Source organism: Gopherus flavomarginatus, chromosome 22, assembly GCF_025201925.1.
Source record: "Gopherus flavomarginatus isolate rGopFla2 chromosome 22, rGopFla2.mat.asm, whole genome shotgun sequence".
Lineage (NCBI taxonomy): Eukaryota > Metazoa > Chordata > Testudines > Testudinidae > Gopherus > Gopherus flavomarginatus.
Window position 1 is genome coordinate 3,570,119 of NC_066638.1, and position 27,611 is coordinate 3,597,729.

At 41.7% G+C, this 27,611-nt stretch overlaps 1 protein-coding gene across 1 annotated transcript; it reads right to left on the reverse strand.

The window, feature by feature from the left end:
• Nucleotides 1-5,754: 5,754 nt before the first annotated feature.
• Nucleotides 5,755-27,611, reverse strand: LOC127039221 (protein argonaute-4). The gene is made up of 18 exons (XM_050932547.1): nucleotides 27,584-27,611; nucleotides 22,904-23,069; nucleotides 22,202-22,322; nucleotides 20,109-20,290; nucleotides 19,678-19,814; nucleotides 19,450-19,584; nucleotides 19,153-19,240; nucleotides 18,581-18,728; nucleotides 18,363-18,482; nucleotides 17,633-17,761; nucleotides 17,321-17,454; nucleotides 15,149-15,333; nucleotides 14,702-14,861; nucleotides 13,282-13,597; nucleotides 12,268-12,402; nucleotides 11,472-11,573; nucleotides 10,994-11,193; nucleotides 5,755-9,653 (listed from the first exon to the last, which is right to left on the reverse strand). Exons 1-18 carry the CDS (start codon nucleotides 27,600-27,602, stop codon nucleotides 9,545-9,547), a joined length of 2,586 nt encoding a protein of 861 aa, XP_050788504.1. The 5' UTR covers nucleotides 27,603-27,611; the 3' UTR covers nucleotides 5,755-9,544.

Consider the following 27,611-nt stretch of genomic DNA (forward strand, 5'->3'; position numbering starts at 1 on the left):
GGGAGTGCTGGCTGTGCAGTGGTGGGGGGCTGGGGGAGGGGGCTGGGTGTGCAGTGGAGGGCTAAGGGAGTGGTGCTGGGTGTGCAGTGGTTGGCCTAGGGGAGGGAGTGCTGGGTGTGCAGGGGGGCTGGGGGAGGCGAGCTGGGTGTGCAGTGGGGGGGCTAGGGGAAGGAGTGCTGAGTGTGCAGGGGGGCTGGGGGAGGTGGGCTGGGTGTGCCGGGGGGGGCTAGGGGAGGGAGTGCTGGGTGTGTAGGGGCTGGGGAGGGAGTGCTGGCTGTGCAGTGGGGGCAAGGGGAGGGAGTGCTGGCTGTGCAGTGGGGGGCTAGGGGAGGTATGTGCAGTCGTGTGGGGAAGCACTGCTCACTATATAATGGCAAAGGAGAGGAGAGTGGGCCCTCAGGAGAGAGTGCTGGCTGCGTTAGTGTCGGGGAGCAGTGCAGTGCGCTGGTGGCCCTGAGGAGGGAGAATTGTGGAAGGAGAAGAGGTGAGACAGTAGTGGGTGCCTGCTGTTAGAGGGAGAGAAAGATGCAGTCCTTCCCTGCAATGCAAGTATGTCCCAGGGGAAAGGATGGAGACCTGCCTTGGTAGGAGGAGGAACTGAAACCCTGCAATGTGGGAGAGGAGCTTGGAGATGAAGAGAACAGAGTGGCAACAGTATGGGCATTGGTGGTGGAAGTGGCAGCAGTGCAGGTTGGTTTGTTTGCATCCTAGGAAGTTGAGAACATTGAGTAAGCACGGCAGGGCTGACCTAGTGCCAACTCTACTCATGCAGTTTATACATACACCAGCAATCAAGAATATATCCAATGCTACAACAATGAAGCTGAACAATTCCTTTGAATTATAAAAATGCCTTTTTCCAAATTGAATCTAACAATTTAAATTTGGCCCATAACTTAGATTTGGGTAAAAACAGTTTTTATAAAACCCAAGATCAATAAAGATGTTTCCACAATTCTGTTTTAATGCCAGTAAAATAGTTGTTTAAAATAAATAGGCCTTCTGTAGTAGGATGGGTTCGTTTATTTGATATCAGGGGTGTTCATTAGTGCTGTGTTAGAAGCACCCCCTTGTGGTTATGTGCAATGTGTAAGGATAACTACAAAGAAAAGATCCGCAGGGCTACAAAGCCATGGAAGGAAAATGGGATCTGAGAATGTAGGGGTTAGTGAAAGTGTTCAGTTTACCTGCACACTCTAGAGCTCCCACCTTTATCTCGTTCCTAGAGCTCAGGGTGTAACCTTCTGCAGGTTTGCAGGGTCTTTTACTAGTGAAAGAGCCTTACATATATATCTTTAACTTCTATTAACAATCACCAAAACAGAATGCACACACTAAGCATACAATACTCACCACTCCCAATAAGGCAGACAAACTTTTCCTGGTGGACAGTCAGGATCAGGTCATCCAGGGACTCCAGCTTCTGCACAATATAGTTGGCAGGGTGTTGAAATCTGGCAGCTCTGATCTTGGGCTGTGTCCTGGAGTTGGTTCCAATTAACTTCCTTTTGGACCCCAGTTTATATAGTGAAACATGAGTCCTGCTTAGCTCTACCTTAACCAATTATTTTACTAAAATATTACAAAGTAATTCTTTGACCAATCCTAACATATTGTGAAACAATTCTTTACCCACTAATACCCCACCACCTTAGTTGATTTAAATCTTGCAAAATTAGTTATGCAGACAAATCAAAGAACCAGACAGAAACCAGACAGGTAAACAATAGAGAAGTAAGGACCATAAAGGTCAGAAGCTGGGAATGGATGGCAGGGAATGGCTCACTTGATGATTCCCTGTTCAGTTCATTCCCTCTGGGGCACCTGGCATTGGCCACTGTTGGAAGACAGGATACTGGGCTAGATGGACCTTTGGTCTGACCCAATATGGCCATTCTTATGTAAGGCAAAACTATAAAGTAGAGATTTCACAACCACAACTGTTGGTAAGTGATTCCTTGCCAGATAGAATGCTATCAAACAAAGTTTTCTTTAAACATCTTTAGATCTTTTTATCTGGTGGTGGGTACTATTAGAATAAGAGCGGGTTCTTTACTGTGTGTTATTTCATTGTTTGAATGTAGTTTAGATGGAATGTGAGGATGTGACTTTCTGCTTCTAGGCTCATGGCTGCTGCTGTCCTAATATGGTTGCAGAAAAAGGCCTTAGACCTTACAGTCACAATCAGCATAGCAGGGGATTACAACGGTAACTCCTGAGCCCATTGATGGGAGCACCCCACATCCATAGGAGAAGGTCACGGTGTCCTTGGATTTCTGAGGCAGAACTGGATGCTGAATGCTCCTTGGCCCCTGGAGATTGAATGTAGCAGAGAGCAAACTGAAGCCTGTAGCGTTTAGTAGTTTGATAGCAGTATCTAAATGGTCTGCCTTGGGGGTCAGGTGCATTTGTCAGTTGCCTCATGCTCAGGCATTTCCTGCCCTCTCGGCACTATATAGTGGTATTAGCAAGTGCACATAGAGCAGTTATTTATAACTCTGGGCCAAATCCATCCCTGCTGTCATTATTGACTCACTCTGGGAGGAATGTGACCCGCCGGGATGATGTTGGTGACACTGATTTTTTTTTCTTTTCTTTTTTGGAACTAGTTGTTTTTCCCATTGTCCAGCTGTGAGGGCTTGCAGAGGACAGAAATAATGAGCAACACTTTGACTGCAAAGTGTGAACTTTACAAGATCATCTCACAAGGATGATCTGTGTGAAACACTTCAGGAACAGCTCCCTTTCATTAGAAGGCAGCCTGCATTCCTGACCCCACAGCAATCTTGAGCCCTGATCTTGCAATCTGATCCGTGCAGCTGGACCACCATCCTATCTCCTCAATACCAAAGGATCAGATTACCTGACCAGGCCCATAACATTATTACTGTTACATAACATTTATATCGCTGATGTCAATGCATAGTTGCATCAGCCAGATCAGGGCCTGTTGTGCTAGACATCTCGAGGAAAGCATGATAGATTAACCCAGGTCTGACTTAAAAAGTAATCTTCACATCCCAGTTTTCTTTCACAGTCAGTTCTCAGATTAGCTTCTGCTCATTAAAATGATAATTTAACAGAAAATACTATTGCAAACCAGGGGAGTTAGAGCTGGGGACTGGGCAGCAGGACTCCTGGGTTCCGGTCTTGGCTCTCCTACTGACTTACTGTGAAATACACCTTTGTGCCTCAGTTTCATCCTCTCTGGAATCTACACCCTAATACTTTGCTACAAGCATTACCAGGGCAGAGGATTGTGAGGTTTAATTGTAAAGCATGCTGAGATCCTCAAATGGCAGAGACAAATTCTTAGCATTGTTGATGAGGCACAAATGTCAGTAACTCAGGTAGTTCTGAAACTTAACATCTTATTCTCATGGTGTTAGTTCAGTTAAATAGTATTGGTTTCATGCTTAGCATTAGTATTTTTTAAATAAACTACCAAACAAAAAGCCAGCCTAATATTTCTGAAGACATGCACACAAACACACCGGAGTCTTCAAGCAGGGGGTTAATAATGACCACGGAATTCAAATGACCCACTTTCACTTCTGCTTCAACCTTGAAAGCCCAGGGCTCCTCATAGAACAAAGGAGATTGACTGTGGCATCATTCTAACCCTATTTATTGTTGACATTCTCATAAGAGGCTGTAGCAGAAGCTTTGGCAACATATTATTTAATTGAACTATACATTGTACATGCTACTCAATGTAAATTACACTATTATTGGGATGCCATTTGATAATAAACAGAGCTGTATGTATCAGACAGGTGACCCTCTCTCTGCTAAATCCTAGAACTGATGTTCAGTCTCTCTGCAGGAGAGGATTCTAGAGTTGGCAGATACATTTTTCCCGACCTGCACCATTAGCACCTTATTGAGAAGCAGCACCTCCCAGACTAGTTATTCAGATCCCACCGACACAGCAGTGGAGGAGCTGTAGTCTAAATAAGACTAGAATACCAACCATGATGGGGGTTAATACTGTTCAACTCAAGTCATTTTTGTTTGACCCTCTAGGAGTATAGCAACAGCCAAACTCTCAGCTGAGGTTTCATTCATTTTCGGGTATCCACAAAGTAGTGTAAATCTGGGGCACGAGCATTAGTGTTAAGTGGTGAAACAAAAGGGCAAGAAACAATGGAAATAGGCACAGCCTTCAGGAATGGATCAATCTGAAAGGATTTAAGCATCCACAGCAAGCAGACTTAACAGTGACATTGTCAGAGGTTCATCTTCTCTGAAGGGTAATCGTGCCAGACAGAGCTGCCTTAGCCAAGGGCAGCAGTGACTCCAGCATCAGTGGCAGGAAGATTTCAGATAACTAGACATGGTGTCAAGTCCGGTTTGTGTCACTGAAGTTCTCCGGTACCCTTTCCGCTTCTTATTTCTGTCAGTCGCACCTAAGCAGATACAGTGAACACAGAAGGGAACCTGCTAGAATTCTAAGAGTTGGGCTGTAAATTCTAACTTCAAGACAGACCAAAAATCCATTGCAGAACAGAACCAGGGACAGAGGCCCAGAACCTCAAAGGTAATTAGATACCAAAACCACAGGGAATTAAGTACCTAAATACATTAGAAGATCTAGGCTTGAGCTTCCTTGGATGCACTGCCTACTCTCACTGCATTGCCAAGCGTTACAATGACCAGTTTGGTAATATGATGATAGTTAAGCTGTAGTGTAGCCATAGCCTAAGTCAACATAAGTTATGTTGCTCAGGGGTGTGAAATAGCCACCTCTTGAATGACATAACTTATGCTGATTTAAGTGCCAGTGTGTACAGCACTATGTCAGCATGAGAGCCTCTCCTGCTGACATAATCCCCCCAACGAGTGGTGGTAGCTAATTAAGTTGACAGGCTCTCTATAGCCATAGCCCTAGTGTATGAGCCTGACAAACTGCTAGACCCCCATGCTGTCCTGTCAGCACTTTCAGATGCACTGAAGTCATGCTAGGCATTAAATGACATCACCTTCCCCTGCTAGGCAGGCAACTCCATCAGCAAGTGCTTCCCCCATCTTTGGTTTTTGCCTCTACATGGCTTAGACAATTTAACCCCCTGAACAGTTCCTCCTCTTGTTCAATACATCCAGAAAGAAATTAGAGATGCAGGAAGTGGTAAGTAAGTTATTTTAAGCAGTCAATATCTGTTTATAGTTGGGGTTGTTTTTCCCTTTGCAGTGGGCACAACTGTTTTTGCTTGTCACCTCCTTGTACTGCAGAAGTTTGCAATTATTAAAAGGAAACAATCCCTCACTTTCTTATTTAGAGTTTTGATTAGCTCCTGTACTCACTCTAATTTGTGCCCTGATACTACAGGAATTGCCATGCTGAATATGACAAGTGGTCCATTTAGTCCAGATTGCATCAATGGCCAATACCAGACATTTCAAGAAATAAGTAAAAAAAAAATGCCATCGTGGACAATTATGGAATAACCTACCTATAGGGACTTTTCTTCCCACATTTTGTCAGTTAACCGTTGGTTTAGGCTCTGAAGCAGGAAGGTTTATTTACCTTTTTAACTATAATTGGGATGTTTTCAGTACAAGTGTCTAATCTTTGTTTAAATCCTGATCTTGTGGGCTCAATATCCTGTGGCAATGAGTTCCACAGTTTCAGTTACACATTATGTAAGATTTAATTTACAATTTAAATAATTTAAGAAAGACATTTGTTTACAAGCAACAGTAACTGTTGCTGATTCTGTACATTGCATTTTTATTAGACACCAACAAGGAAAAAACAGAACATATGGCACAAGAATGCCAATTTTTTATTTTTTTGGACACATGAACACAAAATATCCCTGCAGGCTAAAAAAAATACATTGCAAATTGTACACGACCAGCATCTTATCGCAACATAGGGCTGCTAACCCACCCATAACAGTTTAGAAAGAGTACCTCGTATTGCTATAGACATACATCCAGTCCAATTTAATAAAATACAATTTTAAACATTACAAGTCTAACAATATAGAAACAAAAATTACATCATAAGTCAAAATGAACAAATGCAAACATTTTACATTGAAGTTTCAGCCTCTAAACATAGAAATATCATGAAAATGTCAATAGCAAGGTATAAGAAAATCTGTGATATTACAAGATCTTTCCTCAAATTTCACAAGGAAAAAACCTTGCAGTTGAAACAGTATTGATACAATGCCCTCCAAACTCTGCTTTCTTAAAATGAAAGTAGAGCTACTGCCTTGCTATTGAGCAAGAAAACTCCTACAGCACATCCACAAAGGTAGGTTTGGGGAGGGTGGGGGGGGAGGGCGGGAAATGTTAAACGCTCTATGAACAAGAGGATGCCGTTTCCCAGATGAAGGGCAAGACTTTTGATATAAGTAAATAAGCTCTGAAATTTGTCTGGAACAAGATACGTACTGTGCGGGCTGGTCTACACTTGAAACGCTACAGCACTTAAGTATGGACACTCCCTATGCTGGCGTTCACCTAGCGCTGTCGACAGGTCAGCTTAACTACGTCCCGCAGGGGTGTAGATTTTTCACATCCCTGAGTCATGCAGTGAAGTTGACCAAATTTTCTAGTGTAGACCAGGCCTAAGAAGCATGTTTGCCTGTCTATCACAACCTTTTATGCCCTTTGGATGCAGCCACAGGCACTACACTAAACTGTAGTACTTAAAGTAAGAATAAATAAGTTGGGCCTGTCTGAATGTCTAAGACAGGCCAACTGGCTCGTTCCAGAGCTTGTTCAGAATCCAACCGTTCACAAAGAAAGCAGAACTGGTTCAAAAGTGGAGTTTCTGCTCTTCTTTACTGTCAACTGCCCCTTCCCCCAATTCATTAAACTTTGCTACATTTAAAATCTTCCACACCACATAGCTAAACAGTGGCCAACAGGCTTTATTTATTAAAAAAAACAAACACCCTAAGAACTACAGCTACAGAATGCACATCTTCCCATTGATTGACACATGCATAACGATTCAGTCAGTCCCAAGGGGTAATTCAGATCATCAAGCTGCACCTCATCACTCAGCTTTCAGAATGGTATACAATATTGCTGCAACTTTGATCTTGCAGTTATAACCTCCCAAAAGACACACCCTTCAATGACAATAATTCTAAATCTAAAATGCTCTTCGGTTCTCTCTACCTGTCAAAGTGACAGCACTGCACCTTTACCAGTATTTTAGTCCTATGATGTTCTAACACAAGATTGAGTTAGAAAGTTCTTGCCATGCGTCCCAGAGCTAGCTGAGGTCTAATAATCTGTACAGTTTGAGATTAAATATTCAGGCTAATTGCAGGAAAGCAGATGAGAGGCTCTCATTTCATTCAATCTGAACTAGGAGTGCTTGGCACTGGACAACTATCTATCTGGTGGCAAAAATTAAATCTCAGTCTTATCCACCCTTGACTAATCAGTCACATTCTTGCCTAGTGCATTAACCCACAGTGATCTTTGATCCTATAAGCTAAAGGGTAATCAATTTCTCTTCAAAGGTGCCAAAATTCACCATAGATTGGGTCAAAGTTCATTCTAAAAGGGTTTTTTGTATTCTCCCTGAACAAGTATTAAGAAAAGCAGCCATCTAGCTGAAGCAGCAGTCAGTCTCCCACCCACATGTCCTGATTATTATCCAAGTGAGGTATTCTTTAAAAAAAATTTAACAAATTAAAAAGAATCTTATCTAAACCCGTCCACACTACACACCAGGAGCAGAGCTTGCTTCAGTCCCATTTTCCAACAGAAAAAGTTTAAACTAATTGTAACGAGGCATACTACTCTGAAAGTAGGTTATGAAACTGTCTTGAAGACAAACTTCAGCTTACTTAGGTACAACTGAAAGACAGCATTTAAAAATGTAAACTTTATTTTATGTACAAGCTTATTTAGAAGACTGAAGGAAAAAACAGCATTTCATATTGCTGAGCTTTTGAGAGGTCTGGTTTCCAAGCTTGGGAACAACACAATACTTAGCAGCAAACCCCACACCAATGGCAGAGACCACAGTGCAATAGCTGGTGACTTTTCAAACTTCTCTTAGCTTCTGCAGTGGTGTAATGTTAGCTGTGCTGAATCTCGGAATAAGATTTTATTCTGTGTTAACTCATGTTAACACTAAAAGAAATCTATTCTCAATGTACTATGTTTGTGAGTTCCAAAAGTATTAAGTGAAGCAGAGCCCCTCTTCCTTTTTATACATTTTAGCTGAAAAAAGCCAAGCAAATAAAAATGACTAATTTCTAGTCTGGGACAGAATATATTTGATTTACACTTTTTAAAACGTGCTGTTGAATGCAATTGTGTGAGCAACCTTAATTTCCAGGGGGAAAAATAAGAAGATTAAAATGCTGGTACCAGTCTTCAGGTCACTACTGTCACACAACACACTTAGAACTGTACAGATGGCAAGCCTTTCCTACATATAACACCCAATTTCCGAACTTATAAAAAAAGTGGTAGACAGGACACCAGTGAATATAAAACAGTTAAAAATAATTATTAAAAAACCCATGGAAGTGCATCTTTTCTGATTAGTTTCAGAAACTGCCAAACTGTGTGTTCAGAAAACGACACAAGAAGGTTGGTTAAACTCGTGCACAATCCTCAGCTAGAATTTTACACTGTCAGGGGGGCTTAAAAAAAATTTATTGCCAAAGTTAAACCTTCTATGAGAAAAGTTTTAAAATCACCTAGATTTATCAAACCACACAGCAGCATAAAGTGGGCACTTTTGTAAAAGTCTGAAAAATATCTAAAAGCTAATTTTTTTTAAATATTTTATCATTTTTAGAAGGGGAAATGGTTCAGTACTTGTTACCATATCATGGCAGTATTATTTGCAACCATCATAATTAAAACCTGCTGCCAGGCATCACTATCTGGTTATGTTACACATTCACAAAACAAGAACCACCTAGCTGAATCAGCAGTATAGTGCAATTGCTTTGCAGTCCAAGTCTGCAGAGATTAAAAAGAGAACTAGTAAAACTGACAAAAAACTGCAATACCTGTGAAAGTTAATGTTTGTTAAAAGGCATTTACAGTAGTGAAATCTAAAATCTCCATTAAAAAAAAAACTATGGCCCCACACAATAGAATGGTTACATTGAATTGGAGTAAAATGGTTTGCCATAATATGCATACTTACTAAGCAGTGCATGAAGAAAGGGAATTAGTCATCTTGATAAACTAGTGGGATAAGGAGATAACTTAAAAACCATAGCTAGCAAAATATTCAATAAAAATCTTTCATGCCAAGTCTTCTAAAAATTTCAGGATGATCGGCCTTTTGCGCTTTGAGGTAAAAATTCAGTCCAATGCATCAGAAAAGGACAGTTCATGAATTTCTTTTACTTAAAACAACAAAACAAATGGCTCAATTGTGTTGGTGCATCAGACATTGCTGTGAAGTGTAGATTCAGTGCGACTGTTCAGAGTTGCTGGTAGTACGCAGTCTGAAATAAACTGAGCCCTAGCTATAAGCAGTAGGCGTTCAAAACATTTCAGGACTGCGTGGGTTGCCGGTTCTGCCTCGTCTTCCCAGATGGACTCAGGCAAAATACATTGTATGCTGGGTATCATGGTGGATTTGCACTGCCTTTGCCAGAGCCTGGGGATCCCGGCCATTGCTCTGTCCTGAAACGTGGCTGCCTTCAGCACTGCAAAGATGTAGACACATTTAGAGGGCTATGTACAATGGGACAAAAATGAACACACTTAAACAGTTCATTTCTCAAGGTTCTGTACCTGCTATCTCTGGCTACAGAGACAGTTTGGTCCTAGAGCACTAACTCAGACCAGTTGCTGATCATGATTCATCCACATACAGATCAGTGCAGAGAGGAGTCCTCCATTAATATAGTGTACTTAAGTCTTTAGACCACTTTCCATTTTAGTCCAACGATCACCACTTCCACAGTAGCTTTCATCCAAGGATTTCGAAGTGCTTCACCAACATTAATTCCTACCAACAGCTGTGAGCTAAGTATCTCCTTTGTAATGATGGGAAAACAGAGGTGAAGCGACTTGCCCAAAGCCTGACAGAGTCTATACTAAACCTGGATTAGAGGCATTCCTGGCATTTGGACCTATACATTCTCTGGCCAATGCTACCTCAAATGCATCACCTGAAAAGTACTAAGGGACCTTTAGTGAACAAGAGTCACCAGAAAGTCAGTTTTATGATTCCTGCCAGGTGCACAAGGAGCTGGAGGGAAGGAAAACCTAACTGTCTACTACAGTGCTTTAGCTGCAGTAACTTTAATACAAACCATTTAAGGGCACAGGGAGGGAGAAGGGTTGAAGTTACATTTTCAAACTTGCATAAAAGAAAAATATTTTTTTTCCATAATGAAGAAAACTGGAAAAAAGCTCACACTGTGCTAATGGAAAGTGTAATGATTACCCCTCCCCTCCCCCCCACCAAAAAAACCCCAAAAAACAAAAACCACACAAGAGTGTTGTAATAAATAAAGACTCTTCTGACCTCAGCTTCAGTTCTTCCCATGGCTCTTACACATTTCTATTTTATCTAAATGGATGGTTAAGAACTAAACACCAAATTTTATAGTTTGGCTTTATGAGGCATATCCAGTCTACTGAAAAAGACTAATTTTTAAAATGTTGTTTTAGTGACTTTACTGCTGGACTGACAATCCTGGAGACCTACATATGCACAAGGCAGGTACAGAGCACTGCTCTGCCAAATTGCCTGCCCCTAAACTGGAAGGATCCCAGTTAACAAGAAGGGGGAAGCAGTCTCCATGCTCCAATCAATTCTTAGCCTCTCAACACTGTCAGACATTGCGATTTGAGGTAGGACTAGACTGTGAACCCACCAATCTGGTTCACACAGAAGGCCAGTTCAAATCAGTGGCTGGTATAAAGGGAAAGGAAGAAGAGTTATCAGCATTTTGTTCTTCACTTACAAGTAAACCAGATCTTTTTAGACATGTTAAAACAGTCTACTGTAAAAAGACAGAACCCTTTCACTCCTTACCTATCATGATCCTTGTCTACAAGATGGTATCTTGCCCTAAATGCTACCAGCCTAGCATAGTATGCAGGAGCTGGAATGGAGACGGATCTTGTACAGCGGACATACGTGTGACACAGCTGGTAGGTTAGCAGCTGCAATTCATCTGCGGTGAAACAGTTGTCATCCCACAAGACCTGATAGTGAGATGGGCGGCTGGTACCCTGGTGAAGGAAGCAAATACATGTTTAACTGGATTATATCAATCTAAGGCAGATGGAGCTCTAGACTTCTTGAATCAGTATCATTCAACTGAAACCGAGAAGTAGTTTCTAGAGTTATTTATATCCAAGTGATAGGTCAGAACCTTAGCACTGATTCTTCATGTGTTAAATAAAACTGATAGAACTGCAAGTCTGCTCAAACTGTAAACAGATGCTGTTGTCATCTGTGAGCGACGACAGCTCCCAACAGCACAAGTCTAGTGCAGACTGGAGATTACCTGAATTCCTGCATGGCTACAGAGGTAAAAGTCAAATTCAGAGGGATGTGTGATGGTGCTGTCCACGGTAGTGCCTGCAGGTACATTACCACTTTTACCCACCTGGTTGGAAAAAGATTGTAATTAGTACATTTACTTCTGCATGTGACTCTTATGCAACCCTACCAGGATGGACTCATTTTAAGCTTTTAGTGAACGTAGTGCTCAAGAAAGTGAGGAAGCACTAAGATCTTTTCCACACTAAGGATTAAATGATGTTCGCAATGTGGCGGGTCATTTCCTGGGAACTTTGCTATAAACGCCTCTATGTACCTAACCGCCTAGACTTGAGCAGTTTTAACAGTAAAAATGTGGCTCCAGAAAAGCCCATGCCAGCAGGGCTGTTGGTAGCACGATTATAATTATAGGTAGGAGTAGATCTAAAACTGGATAATCCAGGCACATCACAAGCTTTCGCTGAAAGTTTAAATTTTCCAACCCCACCCCTGCTCAGACCCTCTCCCCGAGACCTGCAATACGCATGCAGTCTTAAGCCCAGGAACATTCCTGAGAAGATACGGCAGTTTGGTGATGTGAACAAGACTCACGCTTAGAGACAAAGTAGGCAAGTTTCCAGACCCCAAATTTGGTGCCAAGGATCACCCTGCCACAAGAGCCTGATTTGCTTAGAAACACTGCTTACTGCAGAGTAGAATCATGCCGCTACTCTGGTAAGTAAACTGGACATCATCCCCAGCCAGCTGTTCTCGCATTTCTACACAATTCCTCTACTTGTGTACGCAACAACATTACTTGCCCTTTCAGTTTTATCAGCACAGAAGAGTCTAGTGTGATGCCTTTTCTGCACAACAATGTAGGTTATTCCTGGTCTATAATCTTCTTCCAAACTGATACAGGCCTTCCGGATTGCAATCAATTCTGGCCAAGCTACCTAGAAGTACAAGTGATGAATTCAGTATGCAGGACAGTATTCTCATTTGTTTCTCTGAACAGATGTAATTTCACAACAGTACAATTCAAAGCACGATTCATTGTGTGCACACCTGAGGGGGAAAACAAAAGGAAAATTTAAAACATTGCTTATATGAAGATTGCTAAAATATCCTTGTCCTTCAGGTTGATTAAGAAGCTTCATTCTTACCTTAAGTTTCTAGAGACTTACACTAAATATGATTTTATAAAAAACTTTTAAAGTTTAAAGGTATGAATTGATCAACTAAGTTACCTTACATTTACATTCACTCCCAAAAGGATCCGATAGTGTATTTATAAAGCAATAAAACAGCCTCACTAACAGAGCCATCTCTGGGGTGGAGGGTGGCAGCCTATTAGCCACAATATATCACTCACAATGGAAAGGAGGGGAACTTTAACCTTGAGTAACCCAGAACAAACCCAGCTCCACCAGAAAGCAGGACTGGATTTTTACCACCTGCATGGAGCAGACAAGACCTCTTGTCGAGAGTGTCTCACCCCAAGGCTTCCAGATCTGATCACCTGTATTCAGTCTACCTTTCCCAAGTACTATACAAAGGGCTGTATTAATGTTCACAAGATTCAAGCCTCTATAGGGTCTAGGTGTTTCAAAATTGAAGCGTAGCACCATCAAGCCACTCTCTGAGCAGAAATGTTTGTATGAATCGTCATCTAAACAGATGATGTAGATAAAGATGAGTTGAGGCTGCCATGTGTGCCAGGGTGCCATCCATTAAGGAGTCTCCCCCTCCAGTACAGGTTCATTTGCTAATACCATTTAGATTCTCAATGGCAAAACTTCATTGAACCCCAAAGAAATGTCATTAGCAAATACCTGTTTCATCTGTCCCTCTGAAACTCCTCCTCTGTAGTAAATGATCCGTGTGGGCTTGAAGCGAGTAGATTTGTAGAACTGGATCAGCAGCTCTCGTACCATGTTAGTCAGGTCCTGGATCACTTCCTGACTGTACAGTAACTCCTGGGAAGTCTCCTGACGGGAGGTCTGCACACGCACAGTAGCACAGTAGCGACTAGGGTGGCCATCCATACTGCCTACCACAGCAGCAATGGATGGCTTCTTTCCATCCCCAGCGGGAGGGTGAGTGACATCTGCTCCCAGGAAGATCACTGGTTGCTGGAACACAGAGGGCCTGTTCAATTTAAAGAAGGCTTAGTCAGAAAGCAAGGAAGGAAAAGAGTTAACCGTAGCAAGTCATCTGACAAGGAAAGATTAGACAAGTAGATCTGAAATATCCTGAAGAACTGAAAACTCGCTAGGTGTTTTATACAGGAGTCTCCCTGCCCCCAAACAGCTTGCAATCTAGAGAGAAAAGACAAGGGAAGTGGAAAGGGAAGCACCAAAAAAAAAAAAAAAAAGGGGGGGGGGGGAGATGCAGGTGGCTGAAAGTTGAAGTTTAATATGCCACAATTTCACTCACCTCCCCACTTGCTCTTCTAATAAGTGAGAGAACCACAAGAAGGGAAGAACTAGTGTTTACAGGCCTCACAGAATTAGTGGGTGTTTAAGGAGATACTTGGAAGGGAAGGTGGAAGGATCAGGACACAGAAGCAGGAATGGACAGACCTAAATGGAGTGGGCGTTATTCAGGGAAGTTTAGTGGAAATGAGCAATAGAACAGGATTTACCGTTTACTACAGAGCTAAGTGGTGTCTGTGATAAAGACAACAGGTGTCTGATCAGGAATCATAGTCAGTTTGACTGGGTGCTCCATATGTAACAAAGCAGCAAGAAAAATAGGTTTCTTGCTTCAGGACAATTCTGGATGTAGTCATCCATCAAACTGTATGTCTAGACTGTTTACTAGACATTATTGGTTACAGAGGTAGACGTGAAAACATGTAGTCACGAGACGGGCGACAATTCAAGGCAATTCAGAAAATGGTCATGTGCTAATAGAAGACCAACAATGAGAATTTTAGAGCTCTCCCATCTTTTCATTTTATTTTACTCCAACCTTTTGTCTCCTTTTCAGCCACATTGCTGGACAAGTCTGAAACCTGAGGCAGGCTTTATCCTAAGGTACAATGTATAAAACAGCGTGTTGTGCAGCTTCAGTTCTAAAACAGAAGGCACGATCATTTGTCCCATTTAATACAAAAGCATCAACATCTATAGAAGATTTCTAACCCACCCATTGTTTGGAAAGATACCCTTTCAGTTACTAAAAAGCAGACCAAAATAATCGTTTTGGCTGCTAAGTTAGGCTTCATTAAAGCTTTAAATTTGAGCTAACCTTTGATGAGGTACAAGCACATTGTTGATCCCTCCAAGCTTTGCATTTATCTTCAGACAAAGATTGGACAGAGTTTGGGGTGAGGTTTTTACCACATTCTTCACCTGAACACACTGCGTGGCCATTCCTAAGAGAGTGTCACCAACACGCTTAACCTCAGCTGCAACAGAAAAGCAAGGTGATTCTGATCATCAGAAGCATCAATGCTCCCCTACCTCCCCCCCTTGTAAGACATTTGGAAAGTAGGTCAAGATTCTAAAGATTCAAAGTGAATGAGAGTCCACTCTTTGTAACTCTATCTATAGAAAATTAGTGAGATATTAACCAGCCTCTAGGAAAAAACCCATCACAGAAAAAGGCATTGCTACTCTTTACCCATCTCATCATTATGCACCTTTAAGTACAGATGATGTACAGTGAGTTAAATTTTAAATCTCCTTTCCATACCATACACAGGTGTCTTTCCAGGCAGGATCACTACTATGAGCTGCAGACCAACATAGGTCAACTTCAAGTGTTTGAACATCGGCTCCACGCTGTCTGCGCCTTGTGCGTATTTACAGAAACATGGCTGGCCTTGGATTGGCATCCCTGCATCCTTTGAGATCTTGCGCAGCTGGTCTGTGAAACTCCTATAAAACAAATGAAATATTAGCTTTTGGCAGATCAGTCCACACAGTTTCAGTCATTTCAGTCCTCTGGCAACTGGGCACGTCGTCATCTTCTACACTATTCCATTGAATGGTCAGTTTTATACTGCTAAAATTCTCTTTAATTATACCCAACTTAGACCTTCACTAGCACAGTTCTAGTTTTGACTGAAGAGAAACTTTTCATGTCTTCACACACTGCAACTGTTCAAATGTCCTCTCAGCCACATGAGTTACACCATCAAGAACAGGTGCCTTTCGCATGACTGAAGAAATTTGGCTTAGCAATAATGGGGCTTATCCTGAAGTCCTTACACACAGGTTAACTCTCTGAAGTCAACAGTAGTTTTGCATGCAGACAGTCACATTTGAGTCTCACATTAACAAAAGCCACAGTTTATTTGGTGGACTTTCCTTTAACACCAAATCACTACACACACCACTAAAACTCAGTGATTATTAAACAGCCCAAAGCAATACCATCTCCAACAGTTTAAGACCAGAAATGACTTCCGTAAACAAACTGCAGCAAGAAATTAAATAGCAACTTAATGCAATAATTACAGGTAAAATTAAAATGCACACGAAATTCAGTTATTGTTCCAAAAATCAGCTAACCCTGCGTCATTGCGCACAGAACCTATAAGCACATGAAGTATATAATGTACACAAGGACAAGGAATTACTGGCGCTGCAGGTACCATTATAAGTGCATTAATGGAGATTTAATGCCTCAAACAGACCTGTCTGTACCAAGCAAAGGAGAGATAGTTCAACATTACCAAAGGATCAGACTCATTAAACATTTAGTTGTGTTCATTTTGTATATTGCAGAAGTAGGTAAGTAGCTGTCTTAAATCCCCCCCAACATGACCACTCCACAGGGCCCTTATATTGCACAGATCTCGTGAGCAGAAATACTCCAAACACATACATTTAAAGTAGCCATTGTCTGAAACCACTGAAATACTGAAAATACAGTTCGTCAAGCAAGGTTCTCCAGATACTCAGCTTCCTTGCTTTCACAGTTTTAAGCCAGTCCTCTCTAACAATCCAGTCCGAAACAGTTTGCCATTTATAGTGATCTCCCTTCCCCTCCCGAATCCCTAAAATGAAGCACCAAAACCCTCAAAAATTTAGTGCTTCCGTGTAATATTAACAGAGAAAACAAAGGACAATGTCTTAGCCCATGTTCTGTAAAGTACCATATATATTTATGGTACTAAACATTTCACAGTCTGGTTTAGCTACACAATGTTATTAATGCATTTCGTTTATAGCTAAAAATAAAGAAATCTGAACTGTGTAAGAAGTGTAATGTTTTACTGAACTCACAAGCACTGAATAGCTCAGTAAGTACAACCCGTTCCCTGCACTACTACAGTGCTTTACAACATGAAGGATATCCTAACTCTCTGGCACCAAGAGTACACCATCTGAAAGCCTATACGGTACGAGCCAAGATGATGCGTAGAACTTTTGTAGGTTATTTGGAGGAAAGGGAAGGAGCACATGTTGATTGGGAAGCTGTTCAAGCACGAGGAGCAAGTCAGGAAAACAGAGACCAGGAGTCAGAAGAGAAACATAGGCCAAATGCAGTCAGTGAGAGGAAAAAAGCAGAGATATCGACACGGCTGTCATCTTCTCCAAAGATATTACTGTTGAAATGCTATGAGCACCTTGACCCTTTTACTAGTTTAACAGTTTACAGAAGTTTACCAATTCAGGTTACAGACTTGGTTATTCCCCACCTTCATGTTGCAAATATTTAAGCTACTACAGGGCAAGGATTTCCTGCTTTTACTGTGTTAGATGTGTTCACATCAAGTTATCATAGAAATGCAGGACTAGAGACCTCAGTAGGTCATGTTGTCTGGTTCCTTGCACTAAGGCAGGGCTCAATATTATCTATACCATCCTAGTGTGGTGCATGTTATATCATAACTGCTGGTAGCACAAAGATACTCACTTGAGCAAGTCTTCTCTGCACTGTTTTTGAGGTGCAAAGCAGGCAACAGCCCAAACTTTAATCTCGATGCCAGCGTAGAACTGTTTCCCTCTCATGTCCCAAACACCCTGGTTTGGTGTAGCTACAGTCTTGTTCTAAATAAAGACAAAGACAACTTAAAAATTAAAAACTATGATCAGGTTGATAAGGCAATGAACAGTATTCTCTAAAGATTTGTGTACAAGTGAACTTTTAAATTGCAAAATATCCACCAATGCTTCCTAAGTCTGATTCTAACAACAAGCTATTTTACAACAGATTCTAAGAACTCACCCGGCCTCCATACTGCAGCATCGGCGCTGGCAAGACTCTGCCTGTTAACTCTGTCATTTCGTTATGGACCACAATGCCAAACTCCTTCAGATACGGATCCGGTCCACCTACCATACTGTTGCTCTTCACCTGGAGATCAGAAGATCATCATCATAACCATACATAGTATTTCAGGTGGTTGTTCTTAGAACAATAAGCACAGAGTGACTCAAGCCATATCCCCTTATGTCAGTGGTCTCCAAACTGTGCGGCACATCGAGAAATGGCCAGGGGCATGTGGCAGGGCCCGGACTAGCCCCCATGAGGGGGCTGAGAGGGAGTGCCACCTCGCCCCGCTCTGCCTGCAGCTGTGGCCCCTGCTCCTAGCCTAGCCATGACATCACTCCTGGCACGGGGAGGTGGGGAGCAGACACATTCTATTATTGCTAAGGGGAAGGTGAGAGTGGAAAAGTTTGGGGACCACCGGCTTATGTTAAAAGAGAAAAAGGAAGTCTCTTCAGCTTCTTCTATTCTTGGCTAGTATGCTTATTCACAGAGGTACCTTAAAGGGATCAGAAATTATATGGATTTTGCTACACTTTTCCCATGGAAACCATTTGAAAGATATACACAAAACCCATCTATGGTGAAAAAAATGTGATACACACAACTTGAAAGTTTTCTATCAAAAACCACTTGAAGGGAAAAGTCTTATGACTATTTTCCATAAAGTTGAACTACAGCTACTCACAAGTCTGCTGATTTCTTCCTGCCTATCTGGTGCCGACCTTGCAGTTGCCTTTATCATAGTTGAAGTCTGATTGTCTGTTAGCTTCTTGATACATCGCTGGCCTGCCACAATGTTACACACCTACACAGCAACAGAATTAGGGATGGCTTATTGCCTCTGAAACAAGTGCTATAAGTCACAATGCAGTGCCCGTTAAAAAAGTTACCAGATTCCTTTACCTCAAGTGGTAAATAAGTGTGTTTCTGTTCCTGTCCCACTTGGAGACACGGAAGGTGAGGATACTTCAGCTGCAGACTGTACTTTTGCTTAAAATACTGAGCTACCGTACACTCCATAGCCTGTCCATTTTCCAGCTGCAGAGGGAACCTATAAAAAAATGCACTGCTTTGATTATGCTTCTCAATGAAGTGGTTAATTCTTTTTAAAAAGTGATATGGAGAATATATTTGAAAGCCCTGAAAATGCCCATTTTCTATATAGTTATTATTTCTCTTTATGTAAACGTATGTACAAAATAGTTTCTCAGTGGGCATTGGACTTGAAGCTAAGTTAAAAAATTATAGCTTTAGAGACATTTTAAAAGCCAAGACATCTCTCTAATTATTTATCTTGGGGAGAAAGTACAGTTGTAGCCTAAATCCACTGTCATTGTTCCAATCAGTCTCTTAAAATTAAGAGTTCCTTTAAAAGCCACATGGATATTTTGACTCCTGAGCCAGCTACCCTTGCAGAAATAAGGCACTTAGCATCTCCAATAGCTTTCACTTTATAGAAGATATTGTGTACGTACGTCTGATGGCTCGCTGGTCGCCTGGTAACATTGCAAACTCTGTATTTTCTCTTCATCTGGCCACAGTGGGTAACCTCTACTTTTAGACCTGAAAACCCAAGACAAAAGCCACCAAAATAAAAATCAGACACAGTCAACCTATTACCACCTCTAAGATTTACTTTCAACTTGGAAAGATGAGTGACAAGGAATAGGACAGTTTCCAGGGTGTGCAGCCTGTGAACTCTGGTAGCACAATTTAATACACTCACAAGCTTCCAATATTTTGTACCAGCAGTTTTTAAACTATGCATTTACCTCGGATTTCTTTGGTAAACTTAACACGCTGGGAGTCTGTAAGAGGTTTGGTCTGTTCATTGATGTTCTGAATGTCCAGGACCTCACACATGAACTCAATGATAGGCTGGGCACGATAGAAAGCAGTCGCTGATACTAAGAACAGAAAGACAGGATATTTAGTCTAGAGGAGGTTCACCTAGAGGAGGTACTTTCTTATGCCATTAAAAAACAGAAGTTCTTGCATACCATCAATATTGAGCATCATGTTCCACATGGCAGGCCTGACTGACTGATGGAATCCAAACCAAACCTCCCTGCCTCCTCCCAGAGGGTGGTAGTAACCTTCAGGAGGAGAAAAGAAGGAACGGCCCACAGGGGTGTATCTGATGAAACAGGAAGAGTTAACACTTAGATTCTCTCTTTCATTGTATTCCCTGGGTTCCCAAAAGTTCAAGTCCTAATATATGTAGGTCCCATGGGGCAGACCATATTTCTTCTAACGCAAGTATGAATCAAAAGTTTATTAAAAAACACAACAAAAAATAACCACACAACAGATCCCTTCACCCTTTTGCAGCAGTATAGTTTAAGTCTGGAACAATGGAAAATAGGCACCTTTTTAACTGATTGATTCAAGACTAGACTGATTAGGAAACCTACGAATCAAAAGTACCCACCTCATGGAGGGAAGGTGCCGTGTGATTACATCAAGTGCCTGTACAGAGTCTTCAGGAACTTCATTTAAATGCCCTGCCAGAGCTTCCAGAAGCAGCTGAAGGCTGACCACTGACACCCACTGAATAGACACTTTAAACGTCTGGTCCTTCCCCTCACCTGGGAGTGTCACCTCCATATCCACCTAAACAATCAGGGCAGATGCAGCATAAACATAAATTAACAGACTCAATATCCTAGCGCAACACTAAGCAACACTCATTCTCATGGACTTGCTTTGAGTCTACAGGTTGTTTCTCAACTAGGATGTAGTAATTTAAGGGAATTCTACAGCAAACAAGAGTAGTTGCATAGAGAAGTTTGAAACATGGTAATTTAGTCACATTAGGAAGCTGCTCTGAGGTTCTGTTTGTATTAGCCATTATCTTCAACTGGAGGTTAATATGGTGACACCGAAGCTCTTAAGAAGAGAGCTATGATTAGTCATCCACTTTTTGTCCCAAAGAATTGATAGGAAGAGGCTGGTTTGTGTCCATAACAACACAGTAAAGGTATGTTAACCTCTAGTCTTCAAGTCAATGCACTGAACTTCCTCAGGAACCAGTCAACACCACAATTAATCACCAAAGGAATCAAAGATCTATGAGGGATGCAAAGTGTTCCTCTCCAGAGGTTGAGCATGCTACTTGAAAAGTACTCTCTTCCACCATTAGCTGACAGGGTCTCCCTCACATGGCAGTGTGCCACCAGTAATCTAGTACTCAGAACAGAGAATGAAGTAGGGTTATTTTCTCCAGAAAACTTAGTATCTACACAGATTTTACCCAAATCTGGAAGTTTTGGTATATATTTCTATCTACCAACATACTATTAAGAACTAGGACACACTAAAATATTTCAGTTGAAAATTACAGAGTTGTAAACATAAGGCTTGACTGGAAGGTGACAGTTTGTTCATGTTTATCCTCATAAAGAGTAAATTTAAGGAGGCCCACTAATTTCCTTGACATTGTTGTGAGAAACAAAAGGAAGCATCTGAAATATCTGGTAACTGTTGAGCACAAAGTGTAATGTAGCATTTATGGATCAACTTCCTTCCCCCTCCTCCCTTGTTCCTATTTACCTCACCTTCTTCTGCTATTTCTCTTCTCTATACCTCTGCCACCATTAATAAAAATGTATTTAAAAATAGGAACTAGAACAAGCCATGTGTCTCATCAGCCCGATCAGTTTGCTTGTATGTCATGTTTCCCCACTACTCTTTGCTTTTAAACGGTTTAAGTCTGTTCTGATTAAGCATTTTGGGATGTTGACTGTCTTCTTGCGTCTTTGCATAGCACCTAGCAGAACTGTGTTCCACTTAAAGTTTGGGGCTTTGGGTGCTACCATAAAATAAATTACATCAGGCAGACAAGTTGATATTCTGTTAAAAGTCTTAGAAAACCTAATATTAAGAGAACCTAATGATTCTACTCAAAATTTTCAGTTTTAATGAAAATGTTTCTTGCCTTGGATTTACTCAAGTAAATTAACATGTGTAATAATGATTTGTACTGTGAGACCATATGTCTGTAGAGAGGAAGTGAGCTACAGAAGCCTTTGTTTCCAAGTAGATAGAGTGGGGGGGAAACGGAGAGTCTAGTGTAGAAAACTGAACTTTGTTTTGGTTCTGAAATTTAAAACTAGGCCTTGCAGCAACTTGTTTAGCTGGTGCTAGAGCATACTGGCACCCTGGCACTCCTTTCCTACGTTAGGACTTGCCTAAACAAAACTAAAAGGTTTTAACAACCTTTTGAGAAAAATGTACACCAAGAAGTGTGATCTGTCTTAGCAGCCTCCAGTCCACGGTGTGTTGATTTACACTGTCAAGGCCTAGTTCACAAACACAAGAGCTCCTGGAAAAGAGTCCACTGAAGAACCCAGATCCTTGGATTTCATACAATTCCTATTGCCCCTCGGTTTTCAACTACTACTAACTGTAAGGTTTCTTTCTATTCACTTTTTATCCCAGCACAACTCAAACTATGCATGGTATTGCAGTGTTGGTACGGCAACATGTCACTGGAAGATTAAAGCTGTCTACTACAACACTTACCCTATCTCTCCCAATAGGCAATGGGTGTGCAGTGTACATGTTCCTTTTGCCATCATATCCTGGCTGTCGATCACCAAATATCTGCATCTTGAAGTGTCTCACCATAGTATCTACCACCTCCCTAAAGAGGAATGGCATTGTTCAATAGATTAGTGTGAAGAACAGGCAAATTCAGTGATGCATTAGCAGAGTTCTTATAATTGGCCATAACTGGACTCAAGCCTGAAACAAGTTGCTATCAGAGACAACAATGCACCTGAGTCTGCCCATACCCAAGTTGCCAGCAGCCCCTTTGCCCCTGAACAGAGAAACAGGGCAAAAACATGTGCAGAATGGAGAACAAAAATGTGGTCCAAAGAACAAATGGCTTCTACCAAAATTGCACCATTAGTTAAATTATAGACAGAAACAATTATTTGGCCCACTGGGAGACCAGCGTAGGATTGTTCCTACAACATATTTCTCAATGTTGTCTACATATACAGGCCAACTGTAAAAGCTCAGTACAGCTTTCTCAGAGAATCTGATACAATTTGTTTTTCCACACCACTTAGGAGCCCTAATCCTGGCTCATTACTAAATTGGCGACTATTACCTACATCACATATATACAACTATACTTGGTAGCAGCTGGAAAACTGCTAAAAAAGTAGAGTTTCTTTAAAATTGAGGCTGCTTTAGTGTTTATTAAGCCATCCTTACCTGTTCACTCTTCGGGGCCGCTTTTCTGGTTTGATATCTACATCATAGTGATAAACATCAATTTTAGGGATCTGCACCTGAAAATGATTGGCTAAGAGACGGATGGGTTTCCCAACAGTTCCCAGGCCAGGGCGGCGGGGCGGCTGGAAGAGGCTGGCTGGGGGCCCTGTGAAAGTCAAAGAAAAAAGTTTGAGATAATAAATGATCACGTAACACAATGTCCTCCCAACTGGACATACGACTGTAATTCAACTGAAGGCTCCTTATGACAGATGAGGGAACAAAGTCTGAAGTGCCTTGCCCAGGTTGCAAGATTTACAAACAAAAGTGTTCTTTAGTGGCTCCATTGCCTTTTAACAGCTCTAAAATGATTTTCATGAAGAACAGAATCATGTACCCAAAACATATAAACTAATTACAGCAGTAACGTATGTAAGAAATCTACTTTTGTAAACACGATTTATGAAGTCAAAGCCCTGTGATGAAATTTAGTTTTTTGTATACTATATATACTCCTCACCTTGTATAGTATCATTAGTGAATAATAAGAGAGTTTATTAAGCCCACTACAGGCTTCCATGTGTTATGCTCAGAGTCAGTATTTAATGATGGATTCTTGGCATGATCAAGTGATTCGAGGTACAATTTTTAATCTGAAAATTGATAGTATCTGGAATTGGTGAAGAGTTTTTTATTCTATAATATAAATGTAAAATACCTTTTTTATATAGGACTGACAAAAAATATTGTGGTTTCCACTCCCACAAAAAATGCTGTGCTGTTTACATGCTAACCGTGAAATGCTATTCAATATAAACAAAGCTCGGGCCAATTTCAAATTCCAACACAAAGATGGGAGTGAGGAGGACAGTTTCTTCTAAAGGGAGAGAAACAATAAGAGTAAAATGTTTTCAACAAAATTATTGGTGTAAAGACATCCATGTCTTGTTAACAGAACTGGATATGGTAGCTTATAAAAATCCGAGTTTTAATTATTTCTACTGAGAACATTTGCAGAGGCTTCAAAAAGGAAGCCATATTTGAACTCAAATTAGCCAATGTCATGTTTTGCCAGTTTCCTCAAAGATATAAATTAGAACTGGAATGTTACATCATTTAAAGGAACACTTATTCGAAAGTCAAATGTATCTGATTTTTTTTAAAACTCACTATTGTTTAAACACTTGAACTGAAGTGACAAAAAAAAAATCTTTTTTTCAGTTTATTTTGTGCATTTGACGGCATTCTGTGTAGTCACAGTTCCACGATTCCCCTGCTTGAGTCTTTTGCATAGCAAAAAAAGAGAAAAAATTTTGAAAAATAAAAAGCATGACTGTAAAGCCACAAAAATTGGTAGGATAACTTAGGAGAAATTTAACAACTGAAGCTGCTTTAAAAGCTTTTTTTTACCTGACAAAATTTTAAGTTGACAGTGCCCCTTTCAGTCAAAGGGCTGACAGAGAGTCTGAACTTATCCCAGGGGAGCGGGGAGGAGAACAGGCATGTTGGGAAACCTCAGAAATGCAGCAATAAACTTTTGCATGCAAGATAAATCCCAAGAAGCCAGATACCTTTGTTTTATAGGAAGACTTCTAAGTCTCCACTAAAATACCAATTTTTATTTATAGATTTGTGACTATTAATACTAAAATATTTTAAGTGCTAAAGTACTTAGAGGGTGATACTCCAAGTAGATGTAGTCCATTTGATATATCAATTCTCCAAAGTTGAGGAGAACAGGACACCAGCTTCCTTGAGGCACAGATTTTGTCTTACTAGATATCAAGCACGCCATATGCACCATTGGCACTGCACCTGTATAAATAGTTATTATTTATTGTAACTTAAGGACAGCTTGTCACAGAATATAGTTTCATTTTTAAAAAGTTAAAAAGCATGAATCATCGAGGGCAATCAAAGTTTGCTGTGCTTGTTTGGATACTAGAGAGATGATCCATTAATCCTGTGCTAATTAGTCTGAAGCAGCATAGCTTTTGTGGGCACTGACCTGCTAAAAGAGATTAAATGTCCAACTACATTTACCATTTACCTTCTTCAGTATTAGCAAGTTTTGTAAATTAGGAATCAAAACAATTCCAGACATTTGTTGTCAAGAAAGGAGGTTAATATTACTGTACATCTTCTCTTTATAATCTCTCTTATTCTTTCTGATACAAAGTAGTAAATTAAATGCTATTGTCCATCTGAAACCAGGGCTTCACTACAATTTATGTAATTTGTTTCCATAATTTTAATTTTGTCCATTCAACTTCACTAGGATGAAATATTTGTATTCCACACACTGTTGCTCTAGTTTTCCTGCCATGTATTAACAACCTATATAACGAAGGTACCTCCAAGGGGAAGCAGTTTGACACAAATGAAAGAGGACCTCTTAGAAATGTGTGAATTTATACTGCATCACACATTAACAGACTGTAAACATTTAAAGTAACACCTGTAACAGTGATCTTTCAAAACATCTCCCAAGACGAGGAAATAATGAGGGTAGATTTGGTCTTCAGATCAATAACTTATTGCTGTAGATTTTGCAGAGCTCCTGAAAATATCAACTTGCTAAGACAGGTATTCTAGAACCTAGGTGTAGATATATATACTTCGGTCAAGAATTACCTCTTGCACAAATTTACATCTTTAACCATTATCTCATGTGACAATACTCACCAAGTTACACAGCCAATAAAAGGTGACATTTCGTCATATACCAATATCTTTCATTTTAATGACCAGGTAAGTCTCAAGATTTAGTCAAAACTCTTTCTACAATGGGCCACCTTCAAAAGTTAGGCATGTTTTTATGACATCATGCAATAATGTACTGTGTATGCCAATTTTCAAACCTATCACCCTGCTGCTCCTCTTTGACATCAGGTCACTTCCTTGGCGAAGGCTGTATTCCACATTAACTCATCTACATTTTTAAGAAGTCAAAACATATTGTAGCATGTCTAAGTAGAAAAACTCCTATAGCAGACTGAGTGGCCTGTCTGCCATGCAGAAAGTTTTGAGTGTATAGCGAATCTGCTGGTAAAGTTTAACAACCCACTTAAGTTCCTCTTTGAAAGTGACAGATTGTTGAGATACACTTAGTCTGGTTTCATGTCAATATCACCTCTGCCAGAGATCTCTACAATGATCATCCCCAATAACCTGGCACAACCTTATCCCCATTTGTTACTTACAAATGTAGCAGTGGAATGAAACAGTCACCACATTCAGGGCATTTTTAATAGCATGGCCTCACCTATTCTTATTAGGAAAAAAACCCCTATATATTTCTTAGGAAATACTCAACTGAACCGTATAGAACAGAAAGTATCACTGATTTGTGAAAGGCCTAAGAGCTGCAGACAGGGTTAACCACACGTTGCAATATAGTTAGCAAATTATTAAACACATTGCAGCAAAAAACATTTAGAGAAGGCGAAAATACTCTGGCTGGAAAGTTATCGTGGGCAGAACTTAGAGGGAGAATGGAAATTTTCACAGGTTCCTTCGCCCACCTATGAATCAGTCACTGTTAGTAACATGTCCAATGTCTTTACTCCCTATCAGAATACACCTGACACATAAAAAATAACCGGATTTAAAGCACAGCACACAGCTTGTTGGCATCAGGTGCCAGACCTCCTGGACCCAGGAGGCGGAGACAACTTCCTTTCCCCTCCCTCATGCATTTAAACTACTCTGGAGAAGAGCAAGGATATCATCAACTAAAGAGCTACATGTTCCCAGTCCGATAGGGCCCCTCAACATGTGGGGCCGGGAGAAAGGGCAAGGGTGACAGGCCTCAGACCAAGGGTACACACCAGCACCCAGCTAAACCTGGGCTCTCCCCTGACCCTTGCTGAGGACGTGTTCCCCGCAGCACGGGCCAGGCCTCACAAGGGGGCTGGGCACCCCCTGAAGCAAAGGAAGCCAAGCCCCCAACCTCCTCAGGACCTAGTGTCATCAGGAATCACCCCCTACCCCCACCACTCCAGGAAGAAGCCAAGCCCCCCCCTCCAGCACTGCCCACCTGGGGACCACCTAACCGTTCACTCCCTATCACCTGGGAGCCCCCCACCTCCCAGAGGAGGACGTCACCCCCTTCAGGAGCCAGCACCCCCATGGAGGAAGTTACCCCCCCCCAGGCACCCCAGGAGAGACCCCCCACCAGGAGCCAGCCCCCCCATGGAGGAAGTTACACCCCCCAGAGGCAGAAATCACCCCCAGAAGACCCCCCACCAGGAGCCAGCCCCCCCCATGGAGGAAGTTACACCCCCCCAGAGGCAGAAATCACCCCCAGAAGACCCCCCACCAGGAGCCAGCCCCCCCCCATGGAGGAAGTTACACCCCCCTCCAGGCAGAAATCACCCCCAGGAGAGACCACCCACCAGGAGCCAGCCCCCCCCCATGGAGGAAGTTACCCCCCCCGAGGCAGAAGTCACCCCCAGGAGACCCCCCACCAGGAGCCAGGCCCCCCCCATGGAGGAGTTACCCCCCCCCGAGGCAGAAGTCACCCCCAGGAGAGCCCCCCACCAGGAGCCAGCCCCCCCATGGAGGGAGTTACACCCCCCCCGAGGCAGAAGTCACCCCCAGGAGACCCCCCACCAGGAGCCAGGCCCCCTCCCCCAGGGAGCCGGGGCTCACCCCACCCCCGGACACCCCGCCGCTCACCGGGTCCCAGCGCCTCCATGGCGGCGGC